Source organism: Crinia signifera, chromosome 5 (assembly GCF_055691185.1).
Source record: "Crinia signifera chromosome 5, ASM5569118v1, whole genome shotgun sequence".
NCBI classification, from domain to species: domain Eukaryota; kingdom Metazoa; phylum Chordata; class Amphibia; order Anura; family Myobatrachidae; genus Crinia; species Crinia signifera.
Window position 1 is genome coordinate 295,623,395 of NC_139221.1, and position 19,517 is coordinate 295,642,911.

At 43.8% G+C, this 19,517-nt stretch overlaps 1 protein-coding gene across 4 annotated transcripts in view; it reads left to right on the forward strand.

Annotated features, from left to right (window-relative positions):
* The window catches only part of NSUN6 (NOP2/Sun RNA methyltransferase 6), a 62,159-nt gene extending 45,102 nt beyond the window's left edge, over positions 1 to 17,057 (forward strand). For all 4 annotated transcript variants that reach the window (XM_083189317.1, XM_083189316.1, XM_083189319.1 and 1 more), the window contains 4 exons: positions 6,423 to 6,567; positions 8,613 to 8,764; positions 9,914 to 10,039; positions 16,635 to 17,057. In XM_083189317.1, the coding sequence (XP_083045443.1) occupies positions 6,423 to 6,567; positions 8,613 to 8,764; positions 9,914 to 10,039; positions 16,635 to 16,838 (627 nt within the window). In that variant the 3' untranslated portion in view covers positions 16,839 to 17,057. The remainder of the gene's footprint in view (positions 1 to 6,422; positions 6,568 to 8,612; positions 8,765 to 9,913; positions 10,040 to 16,634) is intronic.
* Positions 17,058 to 19,517: the final 2,460 nt, after the last annotated feature.

The window sequence follows — 19,517 nt, forward strand, 5'->3', positions numbered from 1 at the left end:
GAGAAATTTCCGGGCATACCACTCAAGGGGTTAATAAAAGAAAGGAGCTGATTGGTTGGTACATTGTTTCCCAACCTCAGTCCTCAAACCATACTATAGCTGGATACACACTATAAGATTATCTGTTCAATCTTTCTGGCAGGAACAAAAATCGGTACTCTTTACCTAGAACGGCGCCCATCGCGGTGATCGCGACATCGCGGGCAGCACATAAACGGCCGCGACGCGATGCCCGCGATCACCGCGATTTTCCCATAGGGAACAATGTTAAAAAGTCAGATTGATCGCGATTTTGCATTCAATGCCTCAATGCCCGCGATTTTCCCATAGGAATCAATGTTAAATGGGCTACAGAGCCCAAATAGCCCCAATTAACCCTTAAATGTCCCCCAAATTTTTGTACGCCACCCCACGATCCACGCCAACCCGAAGCGTGGCGAGCGCAGCGAGCCCGCGAGGGGCGGCGGTACGCGTCCTCCGACCTTTTCATGCCCTACTATCCACGTCGGCGTGGAGTTGAGAATAGAATAGTGTGGCGAGCGCAGCGAGCCACCGAGCCCGAAGCGTGGCGAGCGCAGCGAGCCCCGCGAGGGGACGCGGATACCTTCACAGTTATACGCGTCCCCTCGCGGACTTCACAGGTGTCCGTGGCGATGCGGACACCTGTGAAGCCCGCGAAGGGACGCGTTTACCTGTGAAGGTATCCGCGTCCCCTCGCGGGGCTCGCTGCGCTCGCCACGCTTCGGGCTCGGTGGCTCGCTGCGCTCGCCACACTATTCTATTCTCAACTCCACGCCGACGTGGATAGTAGGGCATGAAAAGGTCGGAGGACGCGTACCGCCGCCCCTCGCGGGCTCGCTGCGCTCGCCACGCTTCGGGTTGGCGTGGATCGTGGGGTGGCGTACAAAAATTGGGGGGACATTTAAGGGTTAATTGGGGCTATTTGGGCTCTGTAGCCCATTTAACATTGATTCCTATGGGAAAATCGCGGGCATTGAGGCATTTTACAGTAAAATCGCGGTCAATCAGGCTTTTTAACATTGTTCCCTATGGGAAAATCGCGGTAATCGCGGGTACCCGATTTTGATGTACCCGCGATTTACCCGCGATGCCCGCGATTACCGCGATTTTTTACCCCCGACGCCCGCGATTCTGATCGCGGGCGCCGTTCTAGGTAAAGAGTACCCAAAAATCTAATAATGTATGACAGCAAGTAACAGTTGACCATTTGCTCCCAAACACTGGAAACAGACAAAAACGGATGTTGGTTAAATCGATTTGATTTAACCAATTTATCTGAATGACCAATTTCTATTTTCACTGCAACCAGGAAGATTGGAAAGATAATCCTATAGTGTGAGACTTCATTAGTACCTTAGTTATTTTTCTGTAACTAGAAATGTTTTTACGGTGTCTTGAAGGTTGTAAAATACTGGGTTAGTACTGTACTTTATCTCTCTCTTTTTGATAATATATCAGGACACCCCTGATATATTGTTACATGAGGTGCCCTTTGTGTATTATGCCAATCCGTGTTTTTTTTTTTTTGCTGTGTTTAATTATGCAGGGTCGGCACTAATCCACTAATTTGTCTAAACATACCTCCAGTTCGTGCCGATCCCTGCGGTTTGGTAAAGCTGCACACTAAATAATTAGCAGAGTTTATTTGTGATTTATATCCTTATGAAAAACAGCAATTAACATTTTACTGGATAGCACAGCATGTATTTATTGTTTAGTTGTATTATTTCCATCCATGTTGCGTCTCAGCAGCTAGCTTTGTAATGTATTCAGTGTCTGCAGTCAGACAATTAACCCTGTCATGGTTTGATTGTGCAATTGTTTTAAAAATAAATGGAATACAGGTTGAGCAGTGCTATTTTTTGTAGGAAAATAGGTTCAGGAACTGTGGGCGGGGGCAGAAAGTGGGCGGTGATATGGGAGGAGCTACAAAAGGGGCGGGGCGTTACATAAAAAAAACCACAAGAAAAACATAATTCCTCACTCCGTCACGCTTATTATGCATATGCCACACACAGAGATTCCCATTATACATATGCCACACACAGTGATGGCCATTATACATATGCCCCACTCCGTGATGCCCATTATACATATTCCACACACAGAGATGCCCATTATACATCAGGCCAACACCGAGATGCCCTCCATACCAGACAATTGCAGATGGAGGAATAGAAAGGGCTGACCTGGGCTGCCTGCCCAGGTCAGGGCAGGGCAGGCAGCAGATGGGAGAGCGTCCTCTGGCAGGTGGGAGAATGCATCCCTGCAGTGGACAGCCGGGTGGACAGTCGGGCGGGTGGACAGTCGGACGGGTGGACAGCCGGGCGGGTGGACGGCTGGGCGGGCGGCCGGGCGGGTGGACAGGCGGGCGGGCGTCTCGGCGTCCGCGGGAGTTGTAGCGCTGCGGGCGGGAGTCACCATGGATGCGCACCATGGACATCATGTGCGTGCATCCATGGTGTCGGAGGGCAGGGGGCGGGTCGCAGGAAGCTGCAGCCTGCAGCGCATCCACCCGGCCAGCGCGCCGAGCGCGGGGATGCATAGATTTGTGCTGGGCAGCCGGGCCTAATTTTACTTCCAGAACGCCTTCCTGCTGAGGACATATTTGAACAGAACTGCAGGAACGGCGTTTCGGCCGAAAAATACCCCTGAGGTTGAGTATCCCTTATCCAAAATGCTCGGATTTTTCCGTATTTCAGAATGTTTTTATTTTGCAATGATGTATCTTGAGGTATCTTGCATTTATGTTGTATAAACACATCAAACTCATCAAATACACACAAATATATTTTATTTTGTGCATAAAACAAGGTTTCAAAACATGAAACAAAGTTTGCGTACTATCTCATACCACTTTCACACTGCCTAAACGTTTTAAAAAACGGTATTTTAAAACGGTATTTAAAACGGGTCTGAGCCTTGACATTGCAGTAGATTACCGTTTTAAATACCATTTAAATACCATTCACATTAGTCAACCCGTTTTAATCCCCTCAACACGTTTCAAGGCAGAATGCAGGGGACAGCCTATCACAGGTCTGTAATCTTTTTTTTTTTTTTGCTAAATACCGTTTCAGAGCCATTCTCACTGCATAAAAAATGGCTCTGAAACTTGTAGGACTCTGCTTTTTAAACATTTTAAAATACCGGTTATCTTTAACTTTCCCACTGCAGCCTTAAACGTGTTGAAATGCAAAAAAAAAACGGCAATATACCGTTTTACAAGTGCATTGTGGGGTATCAGATTCTGAATTTGAATGCTAAGTCATTTTCTTGTACATATTTAGTGCCAGTTACATATCATGTCCACAGTAGTGCCAGTTACATATCATGCCCCCAGTAGTGCCAGTTACATATCATGCCCCCAGTAGTGCCAGTTACATATCATGCCCCCAGTAGTGCCAGTTACATATCATGCCCCCAGTAGTGCCAGTTACATATCATGTCCACAGTAGTGCTGTTACAGATGTCCCCAGTAGTGCCAGATACATATCATGTACTCAGTAGTGCCAGTTACATATCATGTACTCAGTAGTGCTGTTACAGATGTCCCCAGTATTGCCAGTTACATATCATGTACTCAGTAGTGCTGTTACAGATGTCCTCAGTATTGCCAGTTACATATCATGTACTCAGTAGTGCTGTTACAGATGCCCCCAGTAGTGCCAGTTACATATCATTTACTCAGTAGTGCTGTTACAGATATCCCCAGTAGTGCCAGTTACATATCATGTACTCAGTAGTGCTGTTACAGATATCCCCAGTAGTGCCAGTTACATATCATGTACTCAGTAGTGCTGTTACAGATATCCCCAGTAGTGCCAGTTACATATCATGTACTCAGTAGTGCTGTTACAGATATCCCCAGTATTGCCAGTTACATATCATGTCCACAGTAGTGCTGTTACAGATGTCCCCAGTAGTGCCAGTTACATATCATGTACTCAGTAGTGCCAGTTACATATCATGCCCCCAGTAGTGCCAGTTACATATCATGCCCCCAGTAGTGCCAGTTACATATCATGCCCCCAGTAGTGCCAGTTACATATCATGTCCACAGTAGTGCTGTTACAGATGTCCCCAGTAGTGCCAGATACATATCATGTACTCAGTAGTGCCAGTTACATATCATGTACTCAGCAGTGCTGTTACAGATGTCCCCAGTATTGCCAGTTACATATCATGTACTCAGTAGTGCTGTTACAGATGTCCCCAGTAGTGCCAGTTACATATCATGTACTCAGTAGTGCTGTTACAGATGTCCCCAGTAGTGTTTCTGGAATGTATGGTTTTCGGGATATATGGATAAGGGATACTCAACCTGTACTAGTGCAAGAGTCTCCTGGCAGTTATTTCGCATTGTTCTGATTATGGGATATATGTAGGGTGCTTTCAAGCTACATAAAACGTGTGCTTTTAATTTTATTTAAAAAATACAGAACAGCAAACTTAACAAGGGATAATGGTATGCTAATCATACTTCATGCACTGTTCAGTCTGTTAAACATAATTGTTATAGATCTTGGTATGGCTCCAGGATTCCAGTGAGGCAGCTAATCATGGGAACAGCTTTAGATAGAACCAAAACGTTACAGTTTGACTATAAGGCTGTTATACAAAGGTGGTTCAATAGTAGTGTAGCTAGACCTCTCATTGGGCCAGATTTATTAAGACATAATAAGTCATGCTACAGACTGTTTGAGAAATGACAGTGAAGAGATGATTAGCTGCTACTTTATCACACTTTGGGGTTAATTCTAGTTCGAAACGGCCAACATTTTCATGGGGAAGCCCATGGGTGATCCTCGTCCCACCACCATCCGCTTCCATCCCTTATTCCCCGTAACGAATGGCCCTGCGAGGTAGTTACGTGGGTGGGCCGGGGCCGAGCCATTGACGTCGCAGGATGTCAGCCGGTCGCCCCGTCTTCATCCAGGCGCCCGCAAATAAAAGTCCATTTTCACAGACTTGTATTTGGAAAATCGGTGACCAGCTAATGATTTCTCCTGCAGCAGTGGCCTGCGAGGGCACGGTGCAGAGGGGAATCGGTACAAAGCAAACCAGAATCAGGCCCTTTATCACTCTCTACATTATCACTTCAGTCTTAATACATTTTGCCCATTGTGTGAATGTATTCAACTTGAACATATGGAATGCGGTCATTAGGTTGAAAGTGTCAAGGTTGACAGTCAAAAAGTTGACCACTCTTGGCCGACAGTCAAAAAGCTGACACATGAAAAAAGGTCAACATGAGCTTTTCATGAATTTAACAAAATCTGATATACTTTACCATTCCAGAAGGCATAGGGGTAGAATAAAATAGTGCCGGAAGCATGGTGATTGCAGAAGTACACTTACACGGTATTCATGTCTTCCTATATTAACATAGACACCAAAATAGGGAAAAACCCATGGCCTTTTCATTCCGACCTTTGGCCACATCGACCTAATGCATGACGACTTTTTTTATGTGTTGACCTTTTGATTGTGAACAAATAGTGGTTGATTTTTTCCGACTGTTGACCTAACAAACCATACATATACTTTAAACCATTGGTGCAGATTATTTTTCACATAGTCCCCATACTAATAAGCACCAAAGCATCGCTTCCGGCATAAAATAAATCTGTGCCAAGTTCCTGAAGCCAGGACAGGACGGGTGCTGAACTTGACTTTCAGCTAACTGTCTTCCACGCAGCTGCTTCTTCAATGGTCCAAAGAGATGGAAATCAGTCACTCAGACCTTCAGTGCGGCATATATTGTCATCTATGGTGAACTTGCTTGGCCAGCCAGGTTGCTACTCATATTAGAACCTGTCCTGTTGTTATCAAACGCAGTGCACTGAACCCAAACCTGTTTCCGTAGCATGAGGTTATCCCAGACAAGATGGAGATTGAATATCAGCTGCTGGTGTGCCCTTTAGACAGAGAAATCGAAGCACACTACGCACCTCAGTGTATGCCAGCCCCAAACATCTTACAGCTGATGTTGGGGCAGTGTGACTGATATGAGTCTCAGTCTAATGGTCATTAGGGGAAGCAGTGGACTACTTGCTCTGCCCTGGTGGGAAACTAGAACGAAATAGAAAATATTACACTTATGAGAGGTCTTCTTACGTTACTTATTGACCTTGTAGTTACATGAATAGTTTTCAGCAGCTCACATCCTAGTAGATTGTTAGTTCGCACGGGTTTATGTGCTAAAATGGGAGTTCTATTAAAGGTGGTATGTTGCCCATAGCAACCAATCAGATTTTTATTTATTTCGCACCTTCTGAAGGTAGTAGATAGAATCTGATTGATTGCCCATAGCAACAGCCCATCTTCAAAAGAACTGGACTTTTAAATCTGGAAGTGCAGATTATAATGTAAATCTGGTGACTATTTGTACTCCCCAGGGAGAAGTCATCGCTATGGACAAGATAGCCAGCAAAATTGAGACGGTAAAAAGGAACATTTCTGTGCTAAAGCTCAACAGTATCCAGGTGCACTGCTTCAACAGCACCAAAGCTGTGATACGGGAGACTGGTGGGAGCGCTCAGGGTAAGTTATTCTGTCCATGAGGACTGGGGTCAGCTCCTCGTACTCCTGTTCTGTTCCTGGTATAAAGAATCTCTGTATTGGGAAGTGTATGGGGTCATGACCTGTTCTTTCAGCAGAACAGAAATTCTTACACCAGTAAATGGGGTACTATTGCCCTAGATTCCATGTGCACTAGGCCCCTGTTTTTATGGGTTCACAGGATAATCTTGTGCTTATGGGAGTAGAAAGATAACTTTTCATATATGGCGTGAGAGAAGGAAAAAAAGGAGATGAAACTACAGCTGATCAAAAAATGGATTATTCACATAAACCAATGATGGGGAACCTTCGGCCCTCCAGCTGTTGTTGAACTACACATCCCAGCATGCCCTGCTACAGCTTTGCTATTTGGCCATTCTCAAACTGTTGCAGGGCATGCTGGGATGTGTAGTTTAACAACAGCTGGAGGGCCGAAGGTTCCCCATCCCTGACATAAACCATGCACTTCTCTATGCCAGTATGAAAGATAACGCAGGGGATCTATGTGGTAAACCTTGGAGAGAGATAAAGTGGACAGAGATAAACAACCACCCAATCAGCTCCTAACTGTCATTTTGCACGCAGCCTGTAACATGGGAGTTAGGAGCTGATTGGCTGGTACTTTTTATTTATTTTTAGGCTACGTAAATAGACCCCCTAAAGACTGTCCTGATTTTTTTTTTTTATGTGTGTCATCTATTGTATGTGTCAAGCTTCTGTTTCTATAAAAAATTTGAATTGATCTCCAAATGTTTGATACTCCGTAACCCATGCGTTTACTCCCAGTTCATTTTGTGCACTGTCAAAATTTGATTGTATAATACAGGGAGTTCGGAAAGTCCCCACTCAGTGCTCGCTGTCTCTGGATTCTGATCTCTTAGCAGCTGTGGGAGGCCAGAGGGGGGGGAAACACTTAAGGTGCGTTGGGATGCCCGCCGGAGCTCGCATTGCATCGCACAGTACCCTCGCACCGTGTATGGGCACCTTTACTGTAGCCAAATACATATCAGATCTGTTTTATTTTGTGCAAATAACAATGATGTCATCCTGTTACGTAGCGCACATCCTCTGTGGGCAGGCTGGTTAAGCATAAAATAGAATATACACAGATTTTATACAAATTGCGATGGATGAGTTGTGAGCAGCCCACACTTTATAGAAGAGGTCTGAAAAAAAAGATATACAAAATAAATATAGCGTCACCGGCACTCAACAAGGTGCTCAGATTTTATAGACACTTACACTTATATGTTTAATTTAAGTACATCCTTTTAGTCCATAAAAGTTCTTTAATCTTTGATAAGATATACAACCAAAATAGCAGAATAGTAGTGCAACACCTCCAGGTTAAAGGGAAAAAAAAATATATATACATTGCGCTCACATGACATAATTAAAAACAGGCATATCATCACCAGCAAGGAGATTAAACCAGTGTTCCCAGCAGCAGTCTGGTCTCACCACCCGGCTCCTGAATGCCACCTCCTTGAAGTTTCCGGATTCTCCAGCAAAGGAATCAAACAGGGCAGAACCGGGATGGTTCTTTCCAAAGTGCGTCTGTTCAGCAAAGACAATTATGCATACAGTCACTGCGTAGGGACGTTGTGAACTCCCAGTATTTTCATTGCAGAACAATACAGAATGCTGTAGCATTATTGCCCTGGGTGAGATCTGCTCATTCCGGCTAAGGGCCTGATTCAGACCCAAACGCAGATCTTCAAAACTCATACTATGTGCCAGTGCGTGAGCACTTACACTACGGTCTTGTCGCAATCACAGTTTAAGTAGCAATGGTGGTGGTAACGGGCTGTTCCTGGGATGGAGACGCTGCATTTTGTGGGAGCGACAATGCAGGAGGGAGGGCCACGAAAGGCTGCGGGACCCCAAACATGGACAGCCTGCCTCTGGCTTTGCAGGAGGCAGCCGGTACTATTTCACTTACCAGTACATGTTATCTCCCAGACACATGATACAGTTGCCCGGATTCTGTTTTATATCTATCCTGTGCGCCACATTTTGCCTTTCAGGTATTGGGCCTCCCTTCCTGCCAGAGTCCTTTGATCGCATTCTTTTAGACGCCCCGTGTAGCGGAATGGGCCAGAGACCTAGAATGATCTGCCCCTTATCTGTAAAAGAACTTGTGTCGTACCAGGCCCTGCAGCGCAAACTGTTCCGTGCGGTAAGTATCGGTTCTGTAGCAGATATATTCTCACTTGGGGCTAGATTTATCAAGCTTCACAAAGTGATACGTTGAGAGTGATAAGCAACCAGCCAATAAGCTCATCTCTTCCATTTTTCAAACACAGTCTGTAACATGACAGTTAGGAGCTGATTGGCTGGTTGTTTATCACTCTCCACTTTATCACTGTTTGAAGCTTGATCAATGTCTGTATTTTTCCTTTATTAGTTTTCTACCCTTTTTGTAGGAGTCATTAATTTAACATGTTCTGATTGGGGAACAATAGCAGAGACTGGGCTACTGTACATGCAGAAGTGAATAGGGCCAAATGCTTGTTGTGATAACAGGCTCTGGCTCTTGTGTAAGGGTGCAGATGACTGCCGGACAGGGGGGATCCCGGCGGTCGGAATCCCGACTGCCGGTGCTCTGACAGGGGTTATCCCGACTCACAGGGGCTATTCTCCCTCGACCCCATAGAGGGAGAATAGAACCTGTGACGAGCGAAGCGAGCCATCGAGCCCGCAGTGTGGCAAGCGTAGCGAGCCCACAAGGGGCTTCTTTGCGCTCGCCCCCCTGTTGGGATACTGACCGTCGGGATCCCCCCTGTTGAACCGCCATAACACACCTGTTGTGTAACTACATCTTTCTAATGCTGACCATATGCTGTCAGATGAAACTTCCCATCAGACAGACAGGCCATCTGCCGTTGCCATACATTGGTACATTGGTCTGATGGTATTTCAATTCCCGTTTTACTAAAATAAATCATTATATACCTGTAGCAGTGGTTCCCAAACTATGTGCCGTGGTACTCAGGGGTGCCTCAGGACACTTGCAGGGGTGCCTCATGTTGGTGGTAAAGGACTACTTCAAATTATTTATTGTCAGTGTACCAGCCAAAACCAGTGCTGGTGGCTGCCAATAATAATATAGGGGGACAAACAGAAGCAAATCCTGTCTCTCGCCAGATAACTAAACCTAAGGATGACATATAAAAACAATTTACTTCATTCTATAATTTTTTCCTACATAGTGCCACAATTCAAAAAGTTTGTGAACCACTGCTATATAAGTTAATAGTCCAGCCATATAGTCCCTTTCTCATTCTGTTTGCAAATACAATGAGGAGCAGTATTTTCTCTTTCTCAGGCGGTTGAGTTACTAAAGCCGGGTGGCACGCTGGTGTACAGTACATGTACTATAACTTTATCTGAAAACGAAGAACAAGTCGCCTGGGCTCTGAGTACATTCCCCTGCCTCCAGCTGCAAGCACAGGTAACAAACAAGTACGGCATGATTTCAGTTTGGTTAGTATGTACAAAGAAGGGCAGCTAAAATGGTGCATGGCATACAACCAGGGCCGTTTCTAGACAGTTTGGTTTCCAATGTGAACAGTCCAATGTGTGTGCACAAAAAGGGGGTGTAACATTGCTCGAAGGGGTGTGGTTTTGCAGGAAAAGACTACCATACACCCCAGTCTTGCACTCTCCACCCCCAGACATTGGCCACTTCAGGAAAAAAATACAGATTCATGCCCCTTACATTATTTTCCATTTTTCCTCCTTATAGTATTGCCCTTACAGCTTATGCCGCATACCATAATGCCCCTTGCACCATATTGTGCACCACACTGTAATGCATATTACACCATATTATGCACCACATAGTAATGACCCTTACACCATATTATGCCCTTTACAGCTTATGCACCACACCATAATGCCCCTTGCACCATGTTATGCACCAACAGCAATGCCCCTGCACCAAATTATGACCCACACAGTAATGTCCCACAAAAGAAATATAAAATCAATTCAATTTTTATTTTTCTCTTCATTTTTTTTTTACATTTTCTTTCACTTTTTCTTTTGCTTTCTTTTTTTTTTGTTTGTTTGCTTTTCTCTTTTTCTTTATTTGCTTTCTTTTTTTCTTAATTTCTTTTACTTGTCTTTTTTTGTTTTTTGTGCTTTCTTGTTTTTTCTTTTGCTTTATTCTTTCTTTTGCTTTATTCTTTCTTTTTCTTTTAGTTTCTTTTTCTTTTAATTTCTATAATTATTTTATTTCTTTTTCTCTATTTTTCTTAATTATTTTTTTTTACTTTCTTTCACTTTCTATCGCTTTCTATCTTTGTTTCTTCTTTCATTCCTCTCTATCTTTCTCTCTCTCTCTCTCTCGTTCTCTCGTTCCGCTCTCTTTCTCTTTCTTTTAGTTTTGTTCTCCTTAGCTTTCTTTTGCTGTTTCTTTTTTTACTGTCTTTCTTCTTTGTTTCTCTCTCTCTCACTCTCTCTTTATATCTCTCTCTCTTTCGCTTTTTCTTTCTCTTTACTCGCTCTTGCTATTCCCCTCTTCCCCCTCTCTCTTGCTCTTTCTCTTTCTACTATCTCTCTTTTCCCCTCGCTCTCTCACTTTCTCTCTCTCTCTCTTTCTCCCTCTCTATCTCCCTCTCCCCCTCTGTCTGTCTCTCTCTCTTTCTCTCTATCTCTATATTGCTATCCTCCCTCTCTCTTTCTATATTGCTATCCTCCCTCTTTCTCTTTCTTTCTCTTTCTCTCTCTCTCCCTCTTTCTCTCTCTCTCTCCCTCTTTCTCTCTCTCCCTCTTTCTATCATAAATAATGAATGCATAGATACATATCTATTCATATACTGCATTTTTCGATATACAAATTCAAATCCATCCTGTGGAAGGCCCAGAACAGGCTTCTGGCCAATGTCCACCAACAGGAGATTGAAGGGGAGATATATCAGCTTAGTGCAACCAGTCAGTTCATTCGTTTTTTTATTTTATTTTTAAGATAACCATCTGACAAGCATAGTGGGCACTATAATAAGTATTAATATGCCCTGCTGCCCCATATTTTATGTTATGATCCTCCGGGCCCCTCTGACCTGTGATGCCTGGTACTGGTGTGCCCCACATTAATGCCACACAGTAAATTTCTTGCTCGTTGTCATAGCTATATGAATATCCTTACAAAGAACAAGTGTGAAAGGGTCAGACTAGATGGGCCAAGAGGTTTTTATCTGCCGTCATATGTTTCTGACGTGTGATACTCAAGCCCATGAGAAGAGTCTTGCATTGTCTGTGACACCATATCTAAGGCAATGCTCCTGGCTTGTGCAATGCAGGGTCTTACAGATACTACAGTCATTGGAGCTCAGCAACACTCAAATACAAGTGACACCCCCCCCCCCCCCCTCCCCATTACTAAAAACAAAGGTTTTGTTAATAACCAGGAGCATTTTACAACTATGTGGAACAATCTAATTAATTAACCGCTCGCACTCCAGTTTAACTGTCCGGAATTTCATCTGAAACAAGTGTGACAAGCCTAGAGCTTGTTGGTACCATGGCTGCCGTATCCCTTCCTACATTATGGTCTGGATACACCGCTCCATGTCTGTATGAAGATGGAGCCACCATCATCTATACCGCTGTAGGTGCACGTGTGTGAATGGCGATTCGAACGTGTGAGATGCTTGCACGTTCCTTCCTTGGTGAGCGGTGCTCTGAGATGGGTCACTCTGGTGCGCCGGCGCTATAGATGATGGGGCCCCATCTTAATATACAGTATAGAGGCACAGCACATGTTTACCGAATATGCATAGGGAAGACCTTGCTCGGAGTGTTCTGAAAGCAAGTGTGCCTTAAGTGTGTATAACATAGGGTGCACCCCCCCTTGCACATCTGGTGTTACTATGTACTGCAGATTCGCACTAGTCTGTGTAGTGTACCACTGAGCCATTGTCCTCTGTCATTAAAATGGAGAAAGACCAGCAGCTGGGCCTGATTTGCACCCTGTAATCTTTTTATTGTCCCTTTACTTTCTGCCTTCTGGTATAAGAAAATAATGTATTGGCATCTGTGTTAAATATTGTTTGGCTGTCTGATAGATTGTTGTTGCTGCAAGCCAAGAAGAAGTTTCTCAAAGGAACCAATCCGCTTCTGTTATTTCAAAACGTAGGCTAGATCAATGAAAGAAGCTGGTTGGTTGCAATGTTAGTGGAAGGCAAGAGAGATTTAGTTGGTCGCACAAGACATAATATGGTGGACCCCCTGAAGTAGATTGTTATATCACAGTGTAATGTTTCACTTTATTGGGGGTGTGCTACCAACGGATATATGAATTTAATGGATTCAAAAAGGAGAGAAAAGAGATGTCCTTTGTAGGTGCACCAAAGAGAATAAAACTTAACCTTTAATAATGATTAATCTAAGAACTGCGAGATAAAAGTTTAAACATGTAGTAACAAACAAAGGTGGGGTTCACACAATTTTAAAAACCAGGTGGCGGGCAGATGTGGCAGGAGCTTTATTCAAATGACAAGGTGTTGGTAGAACAGTGTGTTTTCCTGGTCTGTATAGAGAAGAGGGTATCTTCTAACAGTTCAGGGTACTTATTTGAAAGCGGGTTACAAAAACCTCTTTATAATTGGGCTTTCATTGACGCTTGCTCATATGATGAATAAGTGGGGTTGGTGAGCCCTTAAACAGGGGGTGACGTTAACACAGGATCAGCACACACTGCAATAATTGGACAGTGTGTGTGTGACAATACACTATTGACTCCAATGAAGGAGTATCCTTTGGATGCCGTAACCCCCCTTGGGATTAGCGTACTGGGTCGGTGCAGTTCACCCACACCCGTCAGGTACGGGTTGCCTGGGGTATAGGAATATACTATCAAGCGTGAAAACGCTCAGTGGTCTGATAGTGTGGACTCCCAATTGTATTACTGCACCGCCTGAGTATCCAGTGATGCAAGTCCAATGGAGCCGCCTCCAATTGGACTGATACACTCAAACGTGAGCGCCTTGAAAAAGGCTCTAGCGTCAGATCACTGTCTAGGTACAGAATCAAAATGCATAAGTATGAAAAATAATAAAGACTGCCTACATCTGCCCACGCACCGCTAGCCGGCACGCGCTTCGCAGATACAGCTTCCTCAATGCCAGAAGGAAGCTGTATCTGCGAAGCGCGTGCCGGCTAGCGGTGCGTGGGCAGATGTAGGCAGTCTTTATTATTTTTCATACTTATGCATTTTGATTCTGTATGTATATGTATGTTTGAAGCAATGATAATGTATATACGGTGCAGTATAAGGGACCCATTTACCTTAGAATGACATATGCAATGCGATCTGGGCTTGACCTACTGCCCAGGATTGCATTGTAATATGCAATCCTATTGGTGGGATGTATCAGCATAGCAATAGCTTCAGGATGCGATGCTGCCCGATATTGGTACATAGGGCAGCATGGCATCCTCCATAGAAACCTATGGGGGGTGCGGCTGTGTGCGGGGCAGGAGGGATCGCATCAGGCACCGGAGATTCCTGCTGCGGTTCTTCCTAGGATGCAATAGAGAAATATTCAAATCTGATTGGTTACCTTTGGCAACATCACTATTTTCATTTTTAGAAGCTTTTGTAAACTCCCCCCTTACTGTATAATGGTGACATAACAATGTGTTTTCTAAAAAAAAATGATCATTTTTATTTATGGCAAGACGGAATTGTCAGTTTTTGGTGAATTTTTTTAGTAAATTTAAGCATTTCAAGTCCAGCGAGTAATCTGAGATGGTACAAGGGGTAAGTCATGACCTGCTAGAGCAGGGCTGGGCAATTGCGGCCCTCCAGATGTTGATGAACTACACATTCCAGGATGCTTTGCATTAGTTTTGCTATGTGGCCATGCTGCAACTGATGCAAGGCATGCTGGGATGTGTAGTTCATCAACATCTGGAGGGCCGTAATTGCCCAGCCCTGTGCTAGAGGTTCATTAAAAAAAAAGATGAAAGTTAAAAGTAGCAAAAGCTGAAAAATACTTTTAAGGGATATTAAAAAATCCCATTTCAGGTAACAAGTAATTGGTTAAGAGGTTTTATGCAGAAGATCTGCAGTTAGTAGATAGGTGAACACCATATAGCAGAAATGTTATCAGGGTCAAAAGTGGGGTTTGTATGGTTCTGCGCTAACCCAATTCAGCTGCTCATATAATGGAGGTTAATAGTGATCAAGAATAAAGAGCGCTATTGATATTGTATATATGTCATATATTATCAAAAATTGGGAATGGTGCTATATAGATATATAGTTCCGGGTATCGACATATACGGAATATCAGCGCAGCGGCTTCCACGGACGCGTGGTCCAGCCAGTACTTTGCCAAATTACCTTTCACCATCGCGGAAGGTACGGTACGGAGTGTTCATAGGGTTAGATAGGGGCAGCCATCGCACTGAGCAAATTGTTCTTAAAAAACACCTCTTCCCCAAAAGGGTGTAAACATTATTTCAATCAAATTCTTTTTTACAAGTACCACTCGATATTTATATCTATATAGCACCATTCCCATTTTTTGATAATATATGACATATATACAATATCAATAGCGCTCTTTATTCTTGACCACTATCAGGGTCAAAAGGTTGACATGGAAATGGTAGACATAAAAAAGGTTGACACGTTTGTTCTGTGCCTTTTTGCGTGTTTCATTACCTGTGTCCCGAATTAGTGGTAATGTAGATGCTCGCCACACTTTAAGCAATTTGCCTGGCTCCACTATGTTACGCCCGGTTACTATTCCTGATCATAGTCTGCATGGATGGCAAACCCAAGCAAAAGTTTACCATATTTTGAATAACTAAAAAAACATTACTAAGATTGCAAAAAAAAAAAAGAAACAGGAGCTTTCCTGGGCCATGGAGCACCACCGATGGACTGTAGAAGACTGGAAGGTGGACTTATGGACCAAGGAATCTAAAACTTTAGTCCATCATTAAAGATCTTTACCATAGGAAAGGATGGTTTCTCCGTGTGTGAGACACTGTCACATATGGAGTTGGAAGGGTGGTGGTCTGGGTCTCTTTTGCTGGATACTGGGTGGGTGACTTGCACATTGACTGGCACTGAACCAAAATCACTATTGCATTGGCAGTCCAATGCAAAACCATTTGGTCTGCATCTTGATGTTTATGGGCTCATCCTACAGCAAGATAATGACCCTCGACATGCCACCAAGTTATCACAGAACAGCAGTACCTTCAAGGAAAAGAACAAGACATTAGGCTTCATTTCATGGAATGTTCAGCAAAGTCTCCAGACTGAGACCTTAAAGAGTTGGTGTGGTATAAATAACCGACGGTCGTGATTCCGACAGTCATTAGTCAGACGTCGGAATCCCGACTGCACAGCGTGGGGAGCGCAATGAAGCCCCTTGCGGGCTCGCTGCGGGCTCGCCACCTATTTTATTCTCCCTCTATGGGGGTCGTGGACCCCCACGAGGGAGCAGTCGGGATTCTGACTTCGGAGTAATGACTGACGGAATCTCGACTGTCCGGCACCCTAAAGAGTTTGGTCAGGATGGACAAATGGACAGAAGGGCAGGGGTAAAGCAACCACCAGCACAGCACATTCGTCTGCAGTAGCGTTAGGAAGAACGTCCCATACAGTATCTAATTCCCATTGTAGAAAGACAGTCACACGTATGTTCAGCAAGTATATCTGCCATATTTTGTTAAACAAAACTATTTTGAATTTGCGCAGTATTAAGTTGAGAAATGGGGGTTCATAAACTTTTTTGACATGATACTTTTAAAGAGGGCTGCAGCGCAAAACAGAGGATTCTTATATTAAGCAAAGCAGCTTCCATACAAAGGGTTAACTTTTTGGCATTTTATTAAACTGATTAGAATATACTTGTGCGTTAATAATGGATCCACCAAGTGGTCACATGCAAACTACTGGAGGTGATTGTTTTGCATTATATCTATTACTCCTAGGCGTATAGTAGATGTATTACAAAAAAAGGCTGGAACTCCTATTACTGGTCACTTAATACAGAACTACAGTAATGTCCGTTTTATAACAGGAACCACACATTGGAGGAGAAGGGATGAGGGGTGCAGGATTGTCCTCTCCGCTGCTGAAGCTCCTACAGAGGTTTGACCCGTCCTCTGCAATGTTATCTGATGCTGACGCAGTTGATATGAGTAGCGAAGAAGGAATTCTGCTGGCAAACACTGATACAATTGGGTTCTTCATTGCAAAATTCCTGAAAAAGACCATAATCTGATATTTATATTTGATATACTGTGTGTGCGTCTGAATTGTTATCCCCTTGAAGAAGTGAGAGGCCGAAGATACCCGTTTAGACAGTGATGCCATCCCGGTTTCAAACATTGGACAGTTAAGCGCTAAATGTTCTTTTATATTGTACGTTTGATCATTACTGTTACCTGCTGCAGGTGGACGCCTGTGTCTATTGTTTAAATAAATATGCCTTTTTATGTAATTATCGCAATTTATATGGTTATTTAATTATTTGTTACATAAAATACTTACTAGTACCCTAGTCTTATACAGGCTGGTTGTAAGGGAAAAAAATTATACCAATACACACATTCTTGCTCTTTGCATTTACCTATTACCTCATGGACTTTTCAAAATTAACATGTCTTTCAAGTGTTTTATTTTTTTTGCACTTTTTATACTTCACGCTGTTACACTTCGCTCTGCACTAGAAGGCGCTGTAACCATCTATACACTGTGTATATGTTCAAAATACTATGAGAAACAAATACCCTCTAGTGCAGTCATTTAGTAACCAACAGTATAAAGTGGTTCATGGGATCCAGAATATATGTTATTCTTTTCCATACTTTACCATCCACAGTGTATAATTTGACACCAAAAAAATGTAAAGAACTCTCTTGTGTTGACCATTTCTGCGTCAGGTGTTTACCTTTTTGGGTCGACCTAGACACTGTCTCCTTAATTACGGGTGACCCCCACCCATACTGTATGTGTAAAAGTGCATACACACAGGGCAATATATTGCTCAGCAATCATATTGCTGTCCCATTTTCATCTGCTACCAGAGATGGTCGCAGATGAAAATGTCACACTGCCGGGAGAAGAGGCAGTGGAAGTTGACCAGCGACCATTCAAGGGCTGAAAACGGTAGAGCGCACCCGACGATTTATCGCTGGTGCACACTCCAATCACTGGCAATATGGTCGCCCAGCGACCATATTTCCAGTGATATTTGCAATAATCGCCCCCGTGTGTACGCACCTTAACTTAACTTATTTACTAAATGACTACACTAGAGGGCGCTTGTTGTTCATTTTTTTTTTTAGACTGAAATTCAAATACAGTAGAGCTACACTTGTGCTTCCGGGTCATTTACAACTGCTGCTTTAAACTGTGAGTGCCGCAATTCCCTCCTTTGTTGTTTATTAACCCTTGTTGCCGGTACCCGAACAATTTTACTTTGCGAGAAGAAGAATGCAGAGTCGTTCCAGATGCTATATATAAATGTATATGTATGTGTGTCATATTTGTGAGTATGGGCGCATTTAATAGTAAATACTGCCCCCCAAGAGTACCCTCCCACCCCCCACGCACTGCTGTAAATACATTCACCCAGAGGGAGATCCATTCCTAATTACTCAACATCAGATGGTTTACCCGTTTGCAGCACCGAATAAGTCTAGACTTATTTGGTGCTGCAATCACCGTAAAGAGAGATGGAGGCCGCTGCTGACATCAGCGTCCCTTCCTCCCAATGGTTTGCGCTGTTTTTAGGTGCCAAGCCCCAAAAAAACACTGGGATGCCACCTATAAACATCCCCCAGCTGTCAATTTCCTTGTGAACAGTCAGCAATGGCTATCCATCGCTTGGTTTGTTCACATGGAAGGCTCACCCATGCGCACTGCGGGAATGTGCAGCCGTTCTATAATCGCTTGGGTGGCGAATTTCCCGCAGAGAGAACGCCTCAGAATGGGGCCTTATACACTATGTGGATGAAGTAATACATTTTTCAGGTGGTGAATTAATTTCTGCCTCCGTTTTACCACTACCACGGACGAATATCTGTGTTGCCATAGTAGCAGACTGTCTGCCAGCTGTTCGCTGTACAGTTGGCTGCTGCGACGGCAGGTTACAGGAATTCCCAAGCGCTTTGTATACTGTCTGACTTCTGTTCTGTTTACATTAATAAAAATAAATCCTACTCGCCTGGTAAGGACAAAGCTCAGTGCAAGTGTTAAACGCCTATAGCCGGCATATATTACAGTGTGAAATGTTCATTTTACTGGGAGGGATGACTTCAGAGACTTTTTATAGTATGTCCTTGAATGAAATATAAGCGTGCACAGCAGGAGTCTGGGAACTTTATTACTTTTTCCCTCAAAATATATTTAGATATGCTGACGTTACCCCCTTGGTTTGAAAGGAAGGAAATCATAGGTACTTCCTCATCCTTGCGGCCACCGCTTACGCTACGGAACTTACGTACTGTACGGCGAGCCCTGGGTCTACGCCACCACCATCCTGTGTCCACGCCACCACCTATTAACTTTCGTAAAGTTGTGGCGAGTGAACAATGTAAATCCTTATGTTGCGGCTAACGGAACTGGCGTTGTGGTGGGCGCAAAGATGAGGAAGTACCAAATCATATAATTGTAACACTGTACCCCCAGAAATTGATGATATATCCTGCTAGTACAAAATTTGTACCACACGCAGCCATACAGGGTGATCATCATCATCAATGGCTGCCAGGCTGTGTGTGGTATAGCCAATGATAATGTGACGTCCAGGCAACTATTAGTGTCAGTGTTACAAGATGATGTAGTGACAGTCTGCAATGTTTTCCCCTAGACTAGAGATGGGTATACCTTGACATGAGCCTATAACCAGGCTAAGAAACTTGGTGCCGCAGCGGCAGTACAGACTGCACACTGCCGA